Source organism: Monodelphis domestica, chromosome 7, assembly GCF_027887165.1.
Source record: "Monodelphis domestica isolate mMonDom1 chromosome 7, mMonDom1.pri, whole genome shotgun sequence".
NCBI lineage: Eukaryota > Metazoa > Chordata > Mammalia > Didelphimorphia > Didelphidae > Monodelphis > Monodelphis domestica.
In genome coordinates this window covers 55810218-55827260 of record NC_077233.1, presented here as the reverse complement: position 1 = coordinate 55827260, position 17043 = coordinate 55810218, and the positions used below count along the sequence as shown (strand labels likewise).

Below are 17043 nucleotides of genomic sequence, written 5' to 3'. Positions count from 1 at the left end.
CACATAGGACATCTGCTGTGGTTTTAGTTCATTAAAATCACTAGATTGGGGGGCAGTTGGGTGGCTCAGTGGATTGAGAGCCAGTCCTAGAGATGGGAGGTCCTAGGTTCAAATCTGACCTCAGCCACTTCCCAGCTGTGTGACCCTGGGCAAGTCACTTGACCCCCATTGCCTAGCCCTTACCACTCTTCTGCCTTGGAGCCAATACACAGTATTGACTCCAAAACAGAAGATAAGGGTTTAAAAAAAAAATCACTAGATTGGTTTTATAGTGAGGTCAGCTATTAGAAGATCAAGGAACAGGTGATAGTCTGGTAAAGACAGAATTCCAAACTCGAAACATCTGAAAGCATTTTGCTAAGAGAACTTGAAGAACCCAAGAATATAAAGCTATCTTTGATTTTGTTATTAGAATCATATAAAGATGCTTACTTTCCTTTTTAATTCTTTCCCTGGCCAAAAATCTGAGTAATTTTAAGGATTTTTGTAAATGGACCACTTATTATTATCAATACATATATAAAATAAAAATATTTTGTTATCAGCAGTGCCAATTTACAAGGGAAAAATGAAGTCATTTTAGATGAGAATGAGAAGTAAGTGGAGCTTGTGTCATCCTGGAAATTGCAGTTTTTGCCATTTAGCCTTCATACTAGTCACAGCAGCAGTCCTTCAGAAGAAAGGCTTGTGTGCCACAGGATTCAGAACCACTCACTCCTTGAGGTCTTTATGGTAGAATTCTGGATGGTGGCTCTTTGTACCTCAGCTGGAGGAGGTTGCCCTGGTGCAGCGGAAAGAGGACTGAACTAGAAGGCAGGAAACCTGTTGTAGTACAGGCCAGACTCTGTCTTGTGTGACCAAGGCCAAGTCATGTTTCTCATGTAGTTCCTCTCTTCTTCCAAATCTACATTTGGACTCATAGGATGCCAAATGGACTTAGAATAGTCAGTAATGGCTTTGCATCATGATCCTACCTTATTTCACTGAACCCAGCAAAACTAGGACTTAATGGGGAAAAAAAAAAAACCTGCCTAGAACATTGCTATCTTCTCTAAAAAAGAGGCCATCTCACTTGGCTAAAGTTTCAGCAGTCTTTTGTTGGGGGAAAATGGTTTCCTAACCATACTCCCTGGAATAAAATTCAGAGGGGCGGGGATATTTATTTTTCTCCAATTACACATAATAACAAATTTCCACATAAAGACTTTCTGTGATCCAAATTGTCTCCCTCCTTCCCTTCCCTCCCTCCTGCCAGGAGCTGGCAAACAATTTGATCTGAGTTGTACATATCATGCAAAAATACTTCCGTATTGTCATTATTTAGGTAAATAATCATATAAAACCAAAACCCAAATAAATGAGTGAAAAATGGTATGCTTTTATTTACATTCCAACTCTTGTAATAAAATGCTTGTAGAATATCTTGGCCATCTTTGCTCTACTTAGTCAAAAGAAAATCACTCAAATTATGTTTTCATATTTCTAAATTTTTGCTAGATATTTCACAATCTTCTTTCCATTTTTACATATCATCCCTTCTCACTAGATAGTCTCTTCTAGGGTAAAAAGCTAATCCTTTTTTCTTTTCTGTTTTAGGATGCAATTCGAAGTCACAGTGAGTCAGGTATTGTATGTAGACAAATCACAACAGTGCTTCCTTTTTTTTACTCTGTGCATTTCCTATTGGCTTGTGTGGATCTTGATTACATTTATCTTTATATGTTAAGCCTCACCTTCAGCTCTGTCCAGTAGTCCAAACAACCTGAGTCCAACTGGCTGGTCTCAGCCCAAAACCCCTGTTCCAGCACACAGAGAAAGAGCCCCAGGGTCCGGTACACAAGAGAAAAATAAAATTGTAAGTATGTAAACTGGATTTAGTGTTTGAAAAGAGTGAATGATAACAATTTTATATGCCCAGCACTGGGAATAAAAGTAGAAGAAAGCCACATGGTCCTTGTCCTCAAGAAGCTTACATTCTACCAAGAGGAAGAACCCCAGGGAGAGGGCACATAAAGGGGAGCTAGAAATCTGAATGCATGGTGTGGGTAATGGCCAGGAAGTGACTGGGGGCTGGGCCCAGAAGAGGTAAGGGGAAATCTTAGCTGCTGGAGTCCAGAGAGGTCCCAGGCTCAGAGTCCAGAGTTCTGGTGGGAGGGGGAGGAGGACAAATACCTGCATAGAGGCTATAAAAGAAAAAGGTAATAATTTAATTTGAAGGCTTTTGTAATGTTGGGATGAAGAGACTGAGGTTTCATTGGTTCTGAAAAAAAGCTGTATGCTGGCAGTCTTCCATGGGCTTATTTGCCCAGGCTATATTCTGATATATTTACTTGTTCCAGAGGCCACGGGGACAGAGAGATTCAAGTTATTACTGGGAAATCGAAGCCAGTGAAGTCATGCTATCCACCAGAATAGGGTCGGGTTCATTTGGGACGGTGTACAAGGGTAAATGGCATGGTAAGTAGGAACCAATCTTGCGCGCGCCCCGCCCCCCCCCCCCCCCCCCCCCCCCTGCATTTTATACCTTTGAAACATTCAGCTTCTTTAGGAGGTGAGACTGACCCAAGGGAGGGTAAGGGGTTCAAGCACAGAATTCTATGCTGGAGTAGGTAGTTGCCCTTGCTAGGAGCAGGCAGAGTGGGCAGCAATCTCTGAAAGCATTGGTTTGGGGACATGAAAAAGCAACCAGCCTTGTATAAATGTACAGATTTCCAAAGCTTAACACTGTATAGCCATGGCAGAGAACTTTCTTTGGTATTGTTGAGTGGTGAAGATTCATTGCCTCTATTTGACAGATGCATAGAGATTGCAATTTTCAAACTTCACCTTGAGGTTAAAAATGTTTTGCTTATGAAAATTATTGTTCAAAATGATGGTTGAAAGTCATTAAGAAAAAAGATAGATTTATTTAATATACTGTGTTTAAGAATGCAAGGAAGTGTATAATATTTTAGATAAGTATCCATCCAAAATAACTAAAATAAAATGTTTTGCTCCTGAAAAGGAGTCTGCTTCAGTAAATTGAAAAATTCTCTTGTTTGAAGAAGCACCTTAACTATGCCTATTCTAGAAAAGTGAAGTGTTATTGTAATTCAGATATGAATTTCAAATTCCAGTTGGAGTAATGAGACCAAAGATAGATAGAATGTAAATGCAAAACTTCACCATAACATTATACTTTTGAAAAAGTCTGATAGGGGCAGCTAGGTGGCTCAGTGGATAGAGAGCTAGGCCTGGAGACAGGAAGTCCTGGGTTCAAATAGATCCCCTGGGCAAGTCAACCAATACTTAATATCAATTCTAAGACAGAAGGTAAGGTTAATTGAAAAAACAATTGATACTCTATAGTAATAAATCATAATTTATTTTTATATTAGATTCCAGTGTTAGAGGTGACCATACTGTTAAATAGTGGTCCAGTATGAGTCTTGAATCTAGAGATCCCAAGTTCAGTTTTCATAATGAATAATTAATTTTCCTTATGAGCTGTCCTATATAAATTTCTTTTTTTAAAATCCCCTTAACTTGCTGTCTTTATCATGCCAAAAGCACAAACATGGCTTTTGCTCAAAATCCTGCCATGGTGAGTGCTTAGTATAATTTTAGAAGAGGATGCTGAGAGTGCAGGAGGATATTAATATGGGAGAGGGGTGGAGGGATGGTATTGGTGAACCTTTATTTGTTGTGAGAATAAGGAGGACTCCCAGGTTCTACTTATTTCAATACCCCCAAGGATCTGTGGTTTCACAGACCTCAGTTCTTTGAGCAGCCCAGCTTTAAATCTTTTCTTCGCTTTAGTGGATCAGCTTCATGAGTTATGTTCCCCTCCAACCCTTCTCCCAAAACCATATTCCAGCGTGGACTTCATGGTAACAGTGACCCTCTCCCGACTCATCTGCCCAGACCTTACAGAGCCTTTGCCTGAGGCCTTTCCAGCTGTGGGGAGCTGCCAAGGCCTTCCTTGACTCTCCCAGCCCAAGGTCCACAGTGAAGTGTAGGCACAGCACTTAGTGGAGGGGGAGGAGTAAAGCAAACAAGGGGTGAGTTCTCATTGGGTTTTATTCTGCTATTATCCTTGCTAATAAGGAATAGCAACCGCTTACATTTTCTGCTGTATACATGCTTTCCTCACAAGAACCTTGAGGTAAGCAGAGCAGTAATCATTGGTTCTGCTTTCTGGAAAAGTGGACAGGCTCGAAGAAATTAAGAGACTTCTTCCTGTGTCCACGGCTTGAACAGAGAGAACTGGGATGCCAGGACAAACCTTCTGGCTCCATGGCTACTGATCTTTTTTTAGTAGGACCATGCACTGATATGGAATGCGCTTAGAATTAGACCTCAAAGCTTTGCTTTTCTTGCCCTCTCATTGGAGGTAAGAGAGAGTTTTGGACTAAAAATAAAATTGAATTGAATTAAAAAAAAAAGAATTGGGTCCCAAGAATAAGGCAAACACTAAGTAGAAACTAATTAGACATTTCAGCAACCCAAGATCCCATGGGTCCTTTAGAAGTTGTCTGAAATGACTGACTGGTTTCCTATGCCAGTTTCATTCTTCCTCATTGGGCCAAGGAAATAGAAAATAGCAGCTCCAAGAGCAAGGGCTTGTCCATTGTAGGCATTCAGGAAATATTTGTTGACTGGTTGATTCAGATTCATTTCATAAGGCTTTGAATGAGTTTGCAAATTCTATAATTTTAATTGGTATCCTTTGGGGGGGGGAAAGCAGCTGCTAGTACTGTGTATTGTTTTATAAGCAAATGGTCATTTTAGGGAGATTTGGCTATATTTAATGCAAAAATTCTTTAGATACAAATTTCTGCTATCTCAAAAGGAATGTAAAATTTTGGTTTCTTCAAAACACAAAACATCCCATGAGATGGAAGGCCTAAAGTTTTCCAAAGGCTTCCTTCTAACCAGTGTTTAAAAAACAAAACAAAACACCATATACTTGCATTTATAAATATGTGGTCTGTAACTACAAATGACTTACCAAGTACCAGGCTTACGCCAGGGGTATAAATATGTTTGACATATTCGGCCTTTATAAAGCTATTAATATAGTAGGGGAAACGGGACACTTCTCTCTCCCCCAAAGCCCAGGTCACACAATATTAGTGGTATGCACTAGATACCAGTGCTTTGGGAGCTCACAGATAAGGAGGGATGGTTGGGAGTTTGGTGGAGAATTCAGGAAGGCTTCAGGGCTGAGGGAGCTGGAGAAAGCACACTGTCTGCCTTTTCGGTGGGAGAAGAACTGAGCTGGCACAAAAGCATTCTCAAGTGCTTCCTATGAGCCAAGCACTCTGCAAGGTGCCCAGAGTACAGAGGAAGGCAAATGGCCAGCCCCTGTCCTCAAGGCGCTTTGCCTTCTATTGAGGGAAACTGCAGGCTGCTAAGTGGGCACAAAGAAGAGCTCAGCAAAAGTAGTCACCCGCTGGTCAGGGGTCAGAGGGTGTGAAAATGAGCTGAGTGTCCAGTCCTGGAGGACTGTAAATGCTAAGTAGGGACATCCCATCAGATCTTAGAGGTAGTAGAAGACTGGTGAGGGTGACACAGTGAGGAGATGTGGGAAAATCATACACAAGAAGCGTTTGTTGCAGAGTCTGCATTTTTGGTGCCCGCCTCCTTGTGGGGCACTTCCCACTCTGTCATGCTGACTTTAAGTAAATTTGCAGGAGATGTTGCCGTGAAGATATTAAAGGTCATCGATCCAACCCCAGAACAGTTTCAGGCTTTCAGGAACGAAGTGGCCGTCTTGAGGTGAGCTGAGATACTCTGTGGGCTCTTGCTTCGGGGCCCTTTCTGCCAAGGGGGTGCTATTTGTTCTGTGAAAACATTCCAGAGGTCAGTCATCTCAGCAGGCATATGGGGCCCCTCCTCTCACAGCTCTCTGGGCCACTGGTGCCCCACTGTGATGGGCACTGCTGGGGGCCAGGCTCAGTCTGACAAGAGCGCCCTAGATGGTGCCTTGTAGCCAGTGCTGAAACTTCTAATCTCTCATTTTACACGTAAGGAACAGAAAGCCTAGAACACACTCATTGATAGGCCCAAGTTCAGAGAAGTTAAGCAGAGAGACTATTTTTAAGCTAAAGTTTTCTAACTAGACCACAGTGCCTTGGCTGCTTTGGCACTGGCTTTGAATTCCCTAAAATTTGTCAGTAATCTCCTTTTTTTTTTTTGTTAATCATGGGGATTATTTTTTCTCTTTTCTTCAGAAAAACAAGGCATGTTAACATTCTGTTGTTCATGGGCTATATGACTAAAGATAACCTGGCGATTGTGACCCAGTGGTGTGAGGGGAGCAGCCTCTACAAACACCTTCATGTCCAGGAGACCAAATTTCAAATGTTCCAGCTTATTGATATTGCCCGGCAGACAGCACAAGGAATGGAGTAAGTACTTCAGGAGTCTGAAGATTGACTTGTTCAGAATATTCCTGGTGCCGAAAAGACATTTAATATGTATTTATGTTTATGCATGTATAATATTTATGTTACATGTAATATGGACAAAATTGTATTTATGACTCGGCCTCAAGGTTAAGCTGACTCAGAGCACATGAACCCCATGATTTATGTGTTTTCCACCCCTCTCACCCACCCCGAGTACTGCAGTGTCACATCAACTGTCACAGAAACTCCAGCAAACCCCACTGTGAGCTCTTTGGAAGCCCTGTACTCGTGCCACATCGGTGTTGAGGAAGGCCACTCAGATCTTTTTTGTGCCATCCCCCCCCCTTCCCCGGTCACTAATGACAGAAACTCCTCTTTCTGTCACTAGTCCTCACAGAGCGCTTGGCTTAGGACAGGCCTGTGCAGTGGCAAAATAACTGTCATCTCCACTTGAAAGATCTCAGAAGGGCTGAAGGACTCACATGCTATCTTTGCAGGCTTTGGAGCCCGAGTTCAATCCTGATCCCAAGATAAGCCTTTTCATCTTCAACATCTCCACCTCCCAAGCTCAGAGGGGCCCCAAGAGCGGGTCTAGCCACAGCTTTGGTCACAGTTGACTAATTTAATGTCATCTGGAAAGACCAAAACTTTGGCCATTTCTAAGATATGAAACTTAACAACCCCTGAAAGGCAGAGAAACTTCAAGCCGAAGAAGAGAAATCCATGCAGGCATTATTGGAATAGACCGAGTGTCTGTTGAAGTAGGAACTTGGGTTTTATTTGCTTCACAAGGGAAAGTCTGACCTTGCTCACAGATGTTGACCCTCCTTGGGCTTCAGATTTCTCAGTCTTAAAATGAGATCAGCCTTTAAAGTTCTAGATCTGTGATCATTGCACAGGATCTTCTTTAATGGAGCTGGACTAAACTTTTTCTTTTAATTGCTTGTGTTTATTTTAGAACAGTAGGAGTGAGACTTTGGGTTTGAGATTCTTTTTTAATGTCCAGTGTACAATAAAGACAGGCTGCTGGGTGGTGCATCAGATAGACCACTGGGAATGGAATCAGGTAGACTCACCTTCGTGAGTTCAAATCCAGCTTCAGATACTTAATGGCTGTGTGACCCTGGGCAAGTGACTTAACTCTACCTCAGTTTCTTCATCTGTAAAATGAGCTGGAGAAGGAAATGGCAAACCCCAGAATCTTTGCTGAGAAAACCCCAAAAGGGGTCAGATGTGACTAAACAGCAACAAAGGGGTTCCTGACCCACGTAGATAGAAATGTCCACTCTCTCTGAGTGTCGTTGTGAATAAATACTGCATGGAAACCTCTCTAAAGGGATAGCTGTGCCTAGATGACCTCTCAGGTCCTCCTGGGTGTCAATAGCCTTTCCCTACTCTCTTTAGGCTGGAGCTGCTCTGTGACCCCATTTGGCACAAGGTGGGGAAGGGGGAGGTCATGAACCCTGAAGGAATTGGTTTGATTATCCAAAAGGCACCTTGTAAAGGAACTGAATGAGGGAACTGGCCTGCTTCTTTCAGTGCATTTTGGTCATCTGGAAATGCTGCCCACAGATGGATGAACACATTTTTACAAGCTTTTTTTTCTTTTACAGTTATTTACATGCAAAAAACATCATCCACAGAGACATGAAATCAAATAGTATCCTTTAATTGTGTTATATAACCAGCATCTCTGGAAGGTGTCAGGATCAGGAAAATCCCTGTGTCCTTTGTCAGTTCTCCTGGACCCCCCCATGTGGGAGCCCAGGCCTGGGTCTCCAGGGCTTCCTCCATTTCTCGTCTGGGTAGCCTTGAGTCTAAGCATTTCTCTTTGCTCCATCTTGTTTTTTAAACATCTGCATTTCCCCCTGCTTGCTCCAGAGACTCACTGGTCCCTCAATATTGACCTACAACCCCCACCTCCCAGGGGGCCACTCGAGGGCTGACCTTGGTCATCTTCGTTTTCTAAAATGAATTTTGATTATTACATTGTTCTTCCCTCACCCGCCTTTCCCAGGTCCCCTTCCAAATGCAGTTCTGTAACACTAATGACATCACCTGCAGGATCTTCTGTGTATGGCCTCCTGACTTGGCCTTTTCTCTAGGCCAGGCTTGGTTGTTATCATTAAAGACAGAGGAAGGGACTTGCTCAGGCTCACACAGTCAGCAATGTCTCAGGGCTTCCTCCCCACAGGCTGGGTGCCCTCATACACTCTGTAAGGGCCTCCACAAGGCTTCCGTCACTGCTGTAGGCCTTCCTGACATTCATGTATAGCCATTTGTCTAGTTGTTCCCTAGCAGACGGGCATGTGCCTCAGTTCTAGTGACGTGCCTGGGCATTTCAGTGTAGCGGCCAGTGCCTCAGGGCTGTCTGTGTGCAGAACACTTGGCTGGGTACTGAGGAAGATGGAGGAGAAAACTGTCACAGAACCGAGTGCCCTGGCCAAGGAGGAAAAGATCATCTGTGATGGGGAGATCCAAGAGGATCATGTGAAGGAAACGGCCTTTAGGCTGAGCTTTGAACAATGGGAGAATTGCAAAGACTAGGACAGCGTGGAGAAAAGTATGGAGGAAGGGAAATGGGGCATCAGGGCAGGGAGCTTCTGCTTGGGTTGAAGCATAAGATTCGTTATCCAGAAAATGATTTTGTACAAGTAAAATGAATACTTTGATCTAATAGAGCAAATAACAAAATGAACACCGAAGAAAGAGGCAATTCTTTGAGAACCTGTTAGAAGGAAAGGCTCAGGAGTTAGGCAGAGACTTTTGCTCCAGGAAGAATCTGAAGTGCTACCAGGGCATTGCCTTAACCTTAAAAATGAGGCTAAAATAGGCCTCTCTGATTTATCTTCATTTCTGTAGTCTTCCAATGGGAGAAATAAGATGAGGATCCTATTTGAATGTAAGATACAGCAAATTCTGAATGGTTTGGGAAGTTTTTAATCTTTACATTCTCTACTTTTGGAAGAAAAACATTCTCCCCTCCCCCCTAAAAAAGGATGATATCATGGATTTAATTAAAAATAGCTCAGAGCCGGAATACATTCAGCATGCTCTGTTACTCCTTTCATTCTACAATGGAGATTGATTTTTTTAGAACATAGTTGTCATGCCCAAGTCTTTGGTCTTCTTTCAGTCTATCTATAACCTCTGATGATATTAGGATTCTGAGGGGACACTTAGATCATCTTCCTCTATTGTGATGTCAATAATTCATCTTTTATGGTCTCTTCTTGATACTCACTTGTATTTACCCATTTATTTTACACATTATATTATCTTGCCTCCTCTGTTTTTGGTCTTGGAGGGTTTTTTAAAACTTTACCTTCCATTTAAAAGTCAGTATTTGAACTGATGCAGAGTGAAATGAGCAGAACCATATCATTATACAGAGAGACTATATAACATTGTGGGACTATCAAATGTGATTGACTTTGCTGCTAATAACAATGCATTGATTCAGGACAATCCCAAGGGACTCATGAGAAAGAACGCTATCACTTGTTTAGATGGGTGTATGATGTGGGGTTTTGGTTGTAAAATATTATTCTATTAGAAAAATGAATACTACGGAAATAGGTTTTGAGCGGTAATGCATGCATATAACCCAGTGGAATTGCTTGTCAACTCAGAGGGGAGGGAGAAAACAAGAATCATGTAACCATGGAAAAAAATTTTAAACCATGGGAAAAAAATTTTTTAATTAAAAAAAAAAAAGTCAGTATTAAGTGTTGGTTCCAAGGCAAAAGAGTGATTTAGGCTAAGCAGTTGAGATCAAATGACTTGCCCAGGATCTTATGATCCACTGAGCCACCTACTTTCCCCATTCTATTTTATTTAAGGCCAAACCCCACCCCCCAATAAGATTATGCTCTATTTGGCTGAGTAATTTATTCTTGATTTTAAACTATCTTTTGCCCCTTGGAACATCGTATTCCCAGAGTGCAGCTACCAAATCTTGTGTGATCTTGTAATTTGTGATGAAAGAAATTAAATTTCTGAGAAACTTGGGAACTGATGCAGAAGGAAAGTGAGCAGAAACAGGAAAATAAGAATACTGATAAACCAGGATTCTGTTTGACAAGTGATAGGCTAAGATGCAGAATAAGGCACATTTTTGGATATAGCCATTATGAAATTTTTTTCCTTATGTTCAACAATGCTTTTTTGTTAGAAGAGCTTTGTGAGGGTGCCTGGGTGGCTCAGTGGATTGAAAGCCAGGCCTGGAGATGGGAGTTCCTGGGTTCAAACATTCAAACACAGCCCCAGACACTTCCCAGCTGTGTGACCCTGGGCAAGCCACTTAACCCCCATTGCCTAGCCCTTACCACTCTTCTGCCTTGGAGCTTATACATGGTTATTGACTCTAAGATGGAAGGTGAGGGTTTGGAAAACAAAACAAAACAGGGCTTTTGTTTCTCAGTGGTTGGGGGCAGGGGATGGAGAAGTGGGGTGGGGGGAGGAATCTTGATAATTGGGGAGGAAACTATTTTAACCATGTACCCACTTCATGAGGATGTTTATGAAAATGAGAAAGTAATAAGTACATTTTCTCCCCTTTTCAAATGTTTTTATGGAGCCCATATTTTTACAAGTTTTGTTTTTATCTACATTCATTTCTGAATATATCATCACTCCACTCTACCCAATGAGGCTTCTCTTGGTTTAAAAAAGACATCTCACTGTGTCCAGCAAACACATTGACTGTGCTGGAGAGTGTCTACCCTCCTCTGCCCCCACTTCCAGTAAGAGTGCAGAGGCCCGCTACCCCACCAGTCGGATGCATTTTGTTTGTTCCTTCTTTCTTTGTTGTCATTTTTGTGCACATTGTTCTCCTGGTTCTCCTGGCTTCATTCTGCATTTGTTCACTTCATTGCTAACGAAGTGCTGTTTAAATATTTGGGTGTATATAGAACCTTGGAGGTAGATATCTGGCCTTGTGGACTCTGGATTAAAGAGCATGGAAAACTGTGATCACTTTTTATCATAATTCTAATAGCTTTTCCAAAATGAGTGCGCCAGTTCATTGCTCCATGGCCAGTCTCTCTCTATTTCCAGCTTTTCTCATTTCTGCCAGTTTTCTGGATGTGAAGTGAAAATCTCAGTTGCTTCCATTTGAATTTTCCTTATTAGCGATTTATAACAATCTTTCATTTAGCTGTTACTAAATTGAGATTCTTTTAGGAAATGGCTTTTGGTCCCATATATTTGGGTTAAAGCTCCCTATTTATTCGTATATTCACCAGGCATATTTGATACAAAGATTTTTTCCCCCCTCAATTGACAGTTTTTGGTTCTCAGTTGTTTTCTCTCTGCTTTAAGTATTAGTTTAATATTTTCATCATGAATGGAATTTTGTAAAGTACTTTCTTTTTTCAGTTACTCAGAATGTCATATTCATATTAATTGTTCTTTAAGACACTTGCCAGAATTCACCTATAAGAGCCACTTGGTCTAAGGCTTTTTTCCCCTTCCATTTAGGGCTTGTTCATTTTTAGTCTTAAGATTAGATTATTTATCATGTTACATTGATTTGAGGTTTAAAACATTTTTTTCTGTAGGCAATTATTTCCCTTCAACTCTTGCTTTTTTTGCTAGCATAAATTCTTGTACAATAGACAGGCCTTGATAATTATTTTTGTTCTGTTGTGAATTCACATTGCTATAGTTTGGTAATTTGATTCTTCTACTTAATCAAGTTAACTAAAAGTTTTGTTAGATTTTTAAAGGCAACAGAAGTCCTTTTTGTTTAGTTTTTTCTTTCTCCAATTTTCAAGATTGATTTTTAATTTGTGCTTCTTTTAAAGGATTAATTTGATGTGGTTTTTAAAAACTGCATGTTCAATGCATCAATCCTCTTTTTCCTAAACTTTCTTAATGTATATTTTCAATAATGAAGGGCTAGCCTCAGTCAGTAAGACCTGACAAATAGTGGCTGTGTAAACCTACAGTTGTCAAATCTATGATTTTTCCTTTGACTCTTTTTAGCCATACCCCAAAATGTCAGCATGTTGTGTCATTATTCTCTTTTATGTACTTGGTAATTGTTTCTCTGATTTCTTTTTTGATTCAGGTTATCACTGTCAGCTTCTGTCTCTTTTCCTTATGATTCCTATTATTATTCTTTTTATTGAATTATTGGCTATTAAGGGAACAGAGGTTTTAAAAAATACTTTGTTCTTATTACATTTATTCATACTTCCTTTGACAGGCACATTTTCATAAACATTATCATCTACAGTAGTGTCATCTACAGTAGTGGTTAACAATGGAATACAGCAATGCTGTCAAAATCAAATAGGAAATGAGGCTACCAATCCAGACATACGAAGCCCTAAAGGCCTCATCCTTGATTTCATTGTAAAGTGTAATGTATTTTTATTTGTTAAGTATTTCCCAATCACATTTGCACTTGGGCATGTTTGGCATCTCAGGTGTACAGAATACTGTTTCTTGGTTTTTTAAAGCACTAGTTAGGGAGATGAAAATGCAGTCTTAAGTACTTTGCTCCAATTATGTGGATCCTTTGAATATGTTAGTAAGACCATATGAGATTCCTTGAGAGGTATAATTACAGAAAGCTTTATTCTTCAGTTCTTTGGTTGTCAGTATGAAGGAGAGCATATAGCCAAGCTATATCTACCCTAGGCATTTACTGCTGTTGGTGTGTGGCAGATTAGGTCCTTCAGGGCACTCCTATTTGTAGATGACATAAGAGCAGGACAACTTACTGGTGTAGGCTACTGGCTTCTATATAGTACGGCTTAGAGGATCAAATTTGGATCACCTTGTGAAGGGAGTTTTGCAGGGGATGAACTTTGTATGGTGACAAGGGGTGGGGAAGCCAGGGTATATTGAAGAAGGGCTTTCCAAAACTCATGTAGAAAAGAATAGTTAAGGAACGTCACATTTATTGGTACATTGGTACTCTTCACACAGTTTCCTATTTAAATCCTTTAATGTGGTAGGATAGTCCTTTGGAGATTGGTAAGGCCAAAACAAACAAACAAAAAAAAAAACTCAGGCCAACCTGATAATGAGCTTCTCCAGATTTAGCTAGACTGGTTGGCAGATAAGACACCACCACTTGAGGTCCATGGTAACTCATCCATCTCCCAACCCGCATCACCTATCTTTGAGTACCCCGGATCAACTCCAATACTTTTGGTTGTAGAAAATATATATACAAAGTGGGTGGGTGGGTTTGTTTAAGGCAGCTAGGTGGTAGGGTGAAGAGAATGTTGGGCCTGGAATCAGGAAGACTCATCTGCCTGAGTTCAAATGTGGACCTAGACCCCATTTCTCTCAGATTTCTTGTCTGGAAAATGAGCTAAAGGAGGAATTGGCAAGCCACACCAGTATCTTTACCAAGAAAACTCCAGATGGGGCCACTAAGTCAGACATGACTGAAAAATGGCTGAACAACAAAACAAAAAGAGACTGCAAATGAACTAGGTTTAAAAACAGACAAATCTTTGAAGTGACAAAAAAAAAAGAAACAAGTGGTTAAGCCTAATTTGTTTGGCTCCAAGAGAGGAAAATTAGGGTCACATTTCCAACAAAAGAACTGGCTCCTCAATAAGGTATTGAATTCCTTATCATTGAAAATGTTCCAAAGGTCTTGATTATTTGTTGAAGATGTCATGGAGAGGGTTTTATTTATGTATTAGGCAGATGGTCCAATTCAATCCATGTCCTATATCATTCTTTGAAAATGGGTTCCTTAACAAACATGTTTAGATATATTTCTTCATGAAGGTTTGACAGTGAAAATAGGAGACTTTGGTTTGGCAACAGTGAAATCTAGATGGAGTGGCTCTCAACAAGTGGAACAGCCGACAGGCTCCATTCTCTGGATGGTAAGGAAATAATCTGAACTTCGCTGTGGCTTTCTTACTCACCTGATCAAGCCTGAGCTCCTAGCCCATCTTCAATTACCATATAGTCCAACTAAGACTGATAAATGCCCTAGTTGCAGGTACATATTTAAATTCAGCACTTACGTAAGAAATAAAGCCATGGCATTTTACAAATTGAACACCCCATTTATCTTCATTCTGTGTTTTTTATCCCATTCAACAAAGCAAGGCACAGAGAGGTAGTGATCTGCCTAGTCATGGTTCCTGGCTTGATGATCATAGTTTTTCTATTGTCTCATCTAGTAGAAGGCACCTGAAGGAGAGGGAGTCAGCCCACATGGAGGTATTGATAGCTGTTTTTTCACTGTTTAAATCTGCCCAATGGGTTCAACCCTACCAGTCTTGGATGATAGGGTTTACTGACTTTAAAATGTTGGAAAACCACAACAAAGCCCTTGTTTATCAGGCTGTGGATGAAATAGGTCAATCCAGTTGGCTAAAAATGGCCCCTTTGGAGACTCTTTCTAGCAGGATACATTCTCCATTCACCAACAAGTACTTTCCTAATATGTACTGTGTGCAAGTTCAAAATTGTAAATTCCTTTCTCACTGCATTCTTATCAAGCCTTCTATATGTGTAACTTTTTTTGCAAGCGTTTAAGCATTTTCAGATAAGCTTCATTCTTTTTTTCCTCTTGCCTAAATTTTATTTTTCTCAATCCCCAAAAGACCGCTACTCTGTAAGGGAGATGTAGAAGTCTGCCTTCAGCCTCCTCTGATGGTTGATGGGAACTAAATATAAAGCAAAAATGGTTTCTTACATAATCTAGTCCTTTACTTCTCCCCAAATAATGCTGAGGGAAGGTGCTTAATGTCTTTTCCCTTTTTAGGCTCCAGAGGTGATCCGCATGCAGGACAATAATCCGTTCAGCTTTCAGTCTGATGTCTATTCCTATGGCATTGTGCTATATGAACTGATGACAGGGGAACTACCATATTCACATATCAACAACCGAGATCAGGTGAGTGCTGCCAGCAATGGGAAAGATCACTTTTAACAGTTGACTTGGGGTCTTGGGATGGGGGCTCAGATTTAATAAAGTAAAAGGTAACCTGTGGCAGTAACTCCTTCCAATCTCTTCTTCATTTAGATTATATTTATGGTTGGTCGAGGGTACGCATCTCCAGATCTCAGTAAGCTATACAAGAATTGCCCTAAAGCTATGAAGAGGCTTGTAGCAGATTGTGTGAAGAAAGTTAAGGAAGAAAGACCTCTTTTCCCACAGGTGTGAACTGCTGGAGGGCTTGGGTACCATTTGGGTTTATGTTCTTTAAGGTGCTGGAGGACCTGCCCAAGGGTGCACCCCACCCCTAGGAGATGGGAGATTGGAAAGTGCCTCCCTAATCCCTCCTCTGTCATCCCTAGTCGCTAGATTTTCTTGTTCTCTAAGGCTGGAGAAGGGATGTATTCTGGGCCCTCGCATCCTGTCACATCATTTTGAAGGAAATCTGAAATCTGACCGTTTTGCTATCTTCTTCCAGATACTGTCTTCCATCGAACTACTACAACATTCTTTACCGAAAATCAACCGCAGTGCTTCCGAACCATCTCTGCACCGTGCAGCCCACACAGAGGACATAAACTCATGCACATTGACGTCCACCAGACTCCCGGTTTTCTAGGCACATCTTACACCATTGTCCCCCACAGGAAAGTCCCCAAAGTTCTGCTTTTCTTACCTTCATGGAAGAGGTGAATTTTTTGTTCTGAAGAAGCTGCTACAGATTTCTACAATTCACGTACTACAGGGGCATCACTCCATGTTGCCTTTTTTCTACTGTTTGTTTTCCCGGCGAGAAGTTTTCCACTAGTGTCATTTTATGTGTCATAATGGTGTCATTTTACCAATAACTAACAGACAAGATGCAATACAATCAAGATTTTTTTTAAATAGATGCCCATGAGCCTTATTTTCCTTTACACAGAGGTGGCCGTGCTTATTTGGCAATATTTTCTCTTGACCATTTTTGTTGGATAAATTAGTATTTTTATAGTAAGAATGGCTAAAATTCTTTGCGGGGGGATCCTGAACTGTTCCAGTCCTAGAAGATGTTTCCGGACAAAGATGGCAGTCCAACTCCAGAGAGGGGAGAGGATAATGAATTTTCTGAACAAGTTGCTAAGGGTGCTGATCATGCCAAGGAATCTTAATTCTATTTTAAAAGACGGCAAGTTACCTGATAGTTTTGCACATAGAAAACATGAATGCGAAGGAATGGAATAAACTGTTCTCCATAGTACTGTTCTCAAATGGGGGCCATACATACAGCCTTGCTGCAATTATTGACCCAAGGATCAGTGGTACCTTGGTACTTAATAGACTTCTTCTTTGCACCTGATGAGGTATCCAGTTATGGAATGACGGTCTTTTGAATGAGGAATTGCTATGCTCCTCTCAGTATATTTCTCCACTCTCAGCAAGCAGAGTGACCTACCCATTTGAAGCTGTCTTCCAGGAGATGCACTATATGAGGTATGACTATAAAGATGGATTTCATTTGTATCTTGCCCCTCCAAAAAAAAATAAAGTCTGACCTGTCACTTTATAGTCATACCTTATATAACAAGGAAACTGAGTATATGCAGTTTTTCTTGATGGTTTGGGTTTTGTTTTCATTGCTCCTGAGAAAATGAATTTATTGTAAGCCATGGTTCTAGTGATTTATCTTATTTTAATAAAATAAGTTAAATTTAGGTTTTAATGGCCTCCCTTTTCATTTATTATGGGAAG

General features: G+C 40.8%; 2 protein-coding genes across 6 annotated transcripts in view; one reads left to right on the top strand and one right to left on the bottom strand.

Annotated features, from left to right (window-relative positions):
* The window catches only part of RAF1 (Raf-1 proto-oncogene, serine/threonine kinase), a 65509-nt gene extending 48503 nt beyond the window's left edge, over nt 1-17006 (top strand). For all 5 annotated transcript variants that reach the window (XM_056804678.1, XM_001366004.5, XM_056804677.1 and 2 more), the window contains 10 exons: nt 1597-1624; nt 1728-1855; nt 2340-2457; nt 5676-5760; nt 6216-6392; nt 8006-8052; nt 14133-14251; nt 15142-15273; nt 15403-15537; nt 15794-17006. In XM_056804678.1, coding sequence (XP_056660656.1) covers nt 1597-1624; nt 1728-1855; nt 2340-2457; nt 5676-5760; nt 6216-6392; nt 8006-8052; nt 14133-14251; nt 15142-15273; nt 15403-15537; nt 15794-15934 — 1110 coding nt within the window. In that variant the 3' untranslated portion in view covers nt 15935-17006. The remainder of the gene's footprint in view (nt 1-1596; nt 1625-1727; nt 1856-2339; nt 2458-5675; nt 5761-6215; nt 6393-8005; nt 8053-14132; nt 14252-15141; nt 15274-15402; nt 15538-15793) is intronic.
* Nucleotides 5591-17043, bottom strand: part of MKRN2 (makorin ring finger protein 2) — a 38547-nt gene continuing 27094 nt past the window's right edge. The window contains exon 8 of the mRNA XM_056804676.1: nt 5591-5825. Within this exon, the coding sequence (XP_056660654.1) occupies nt 5817-5825 (9 nt within the window). The 3' untranslated portion in view covers nt 5591-5816. The remainder of the gene's footprint in view (nt 5826-17043) is intronic.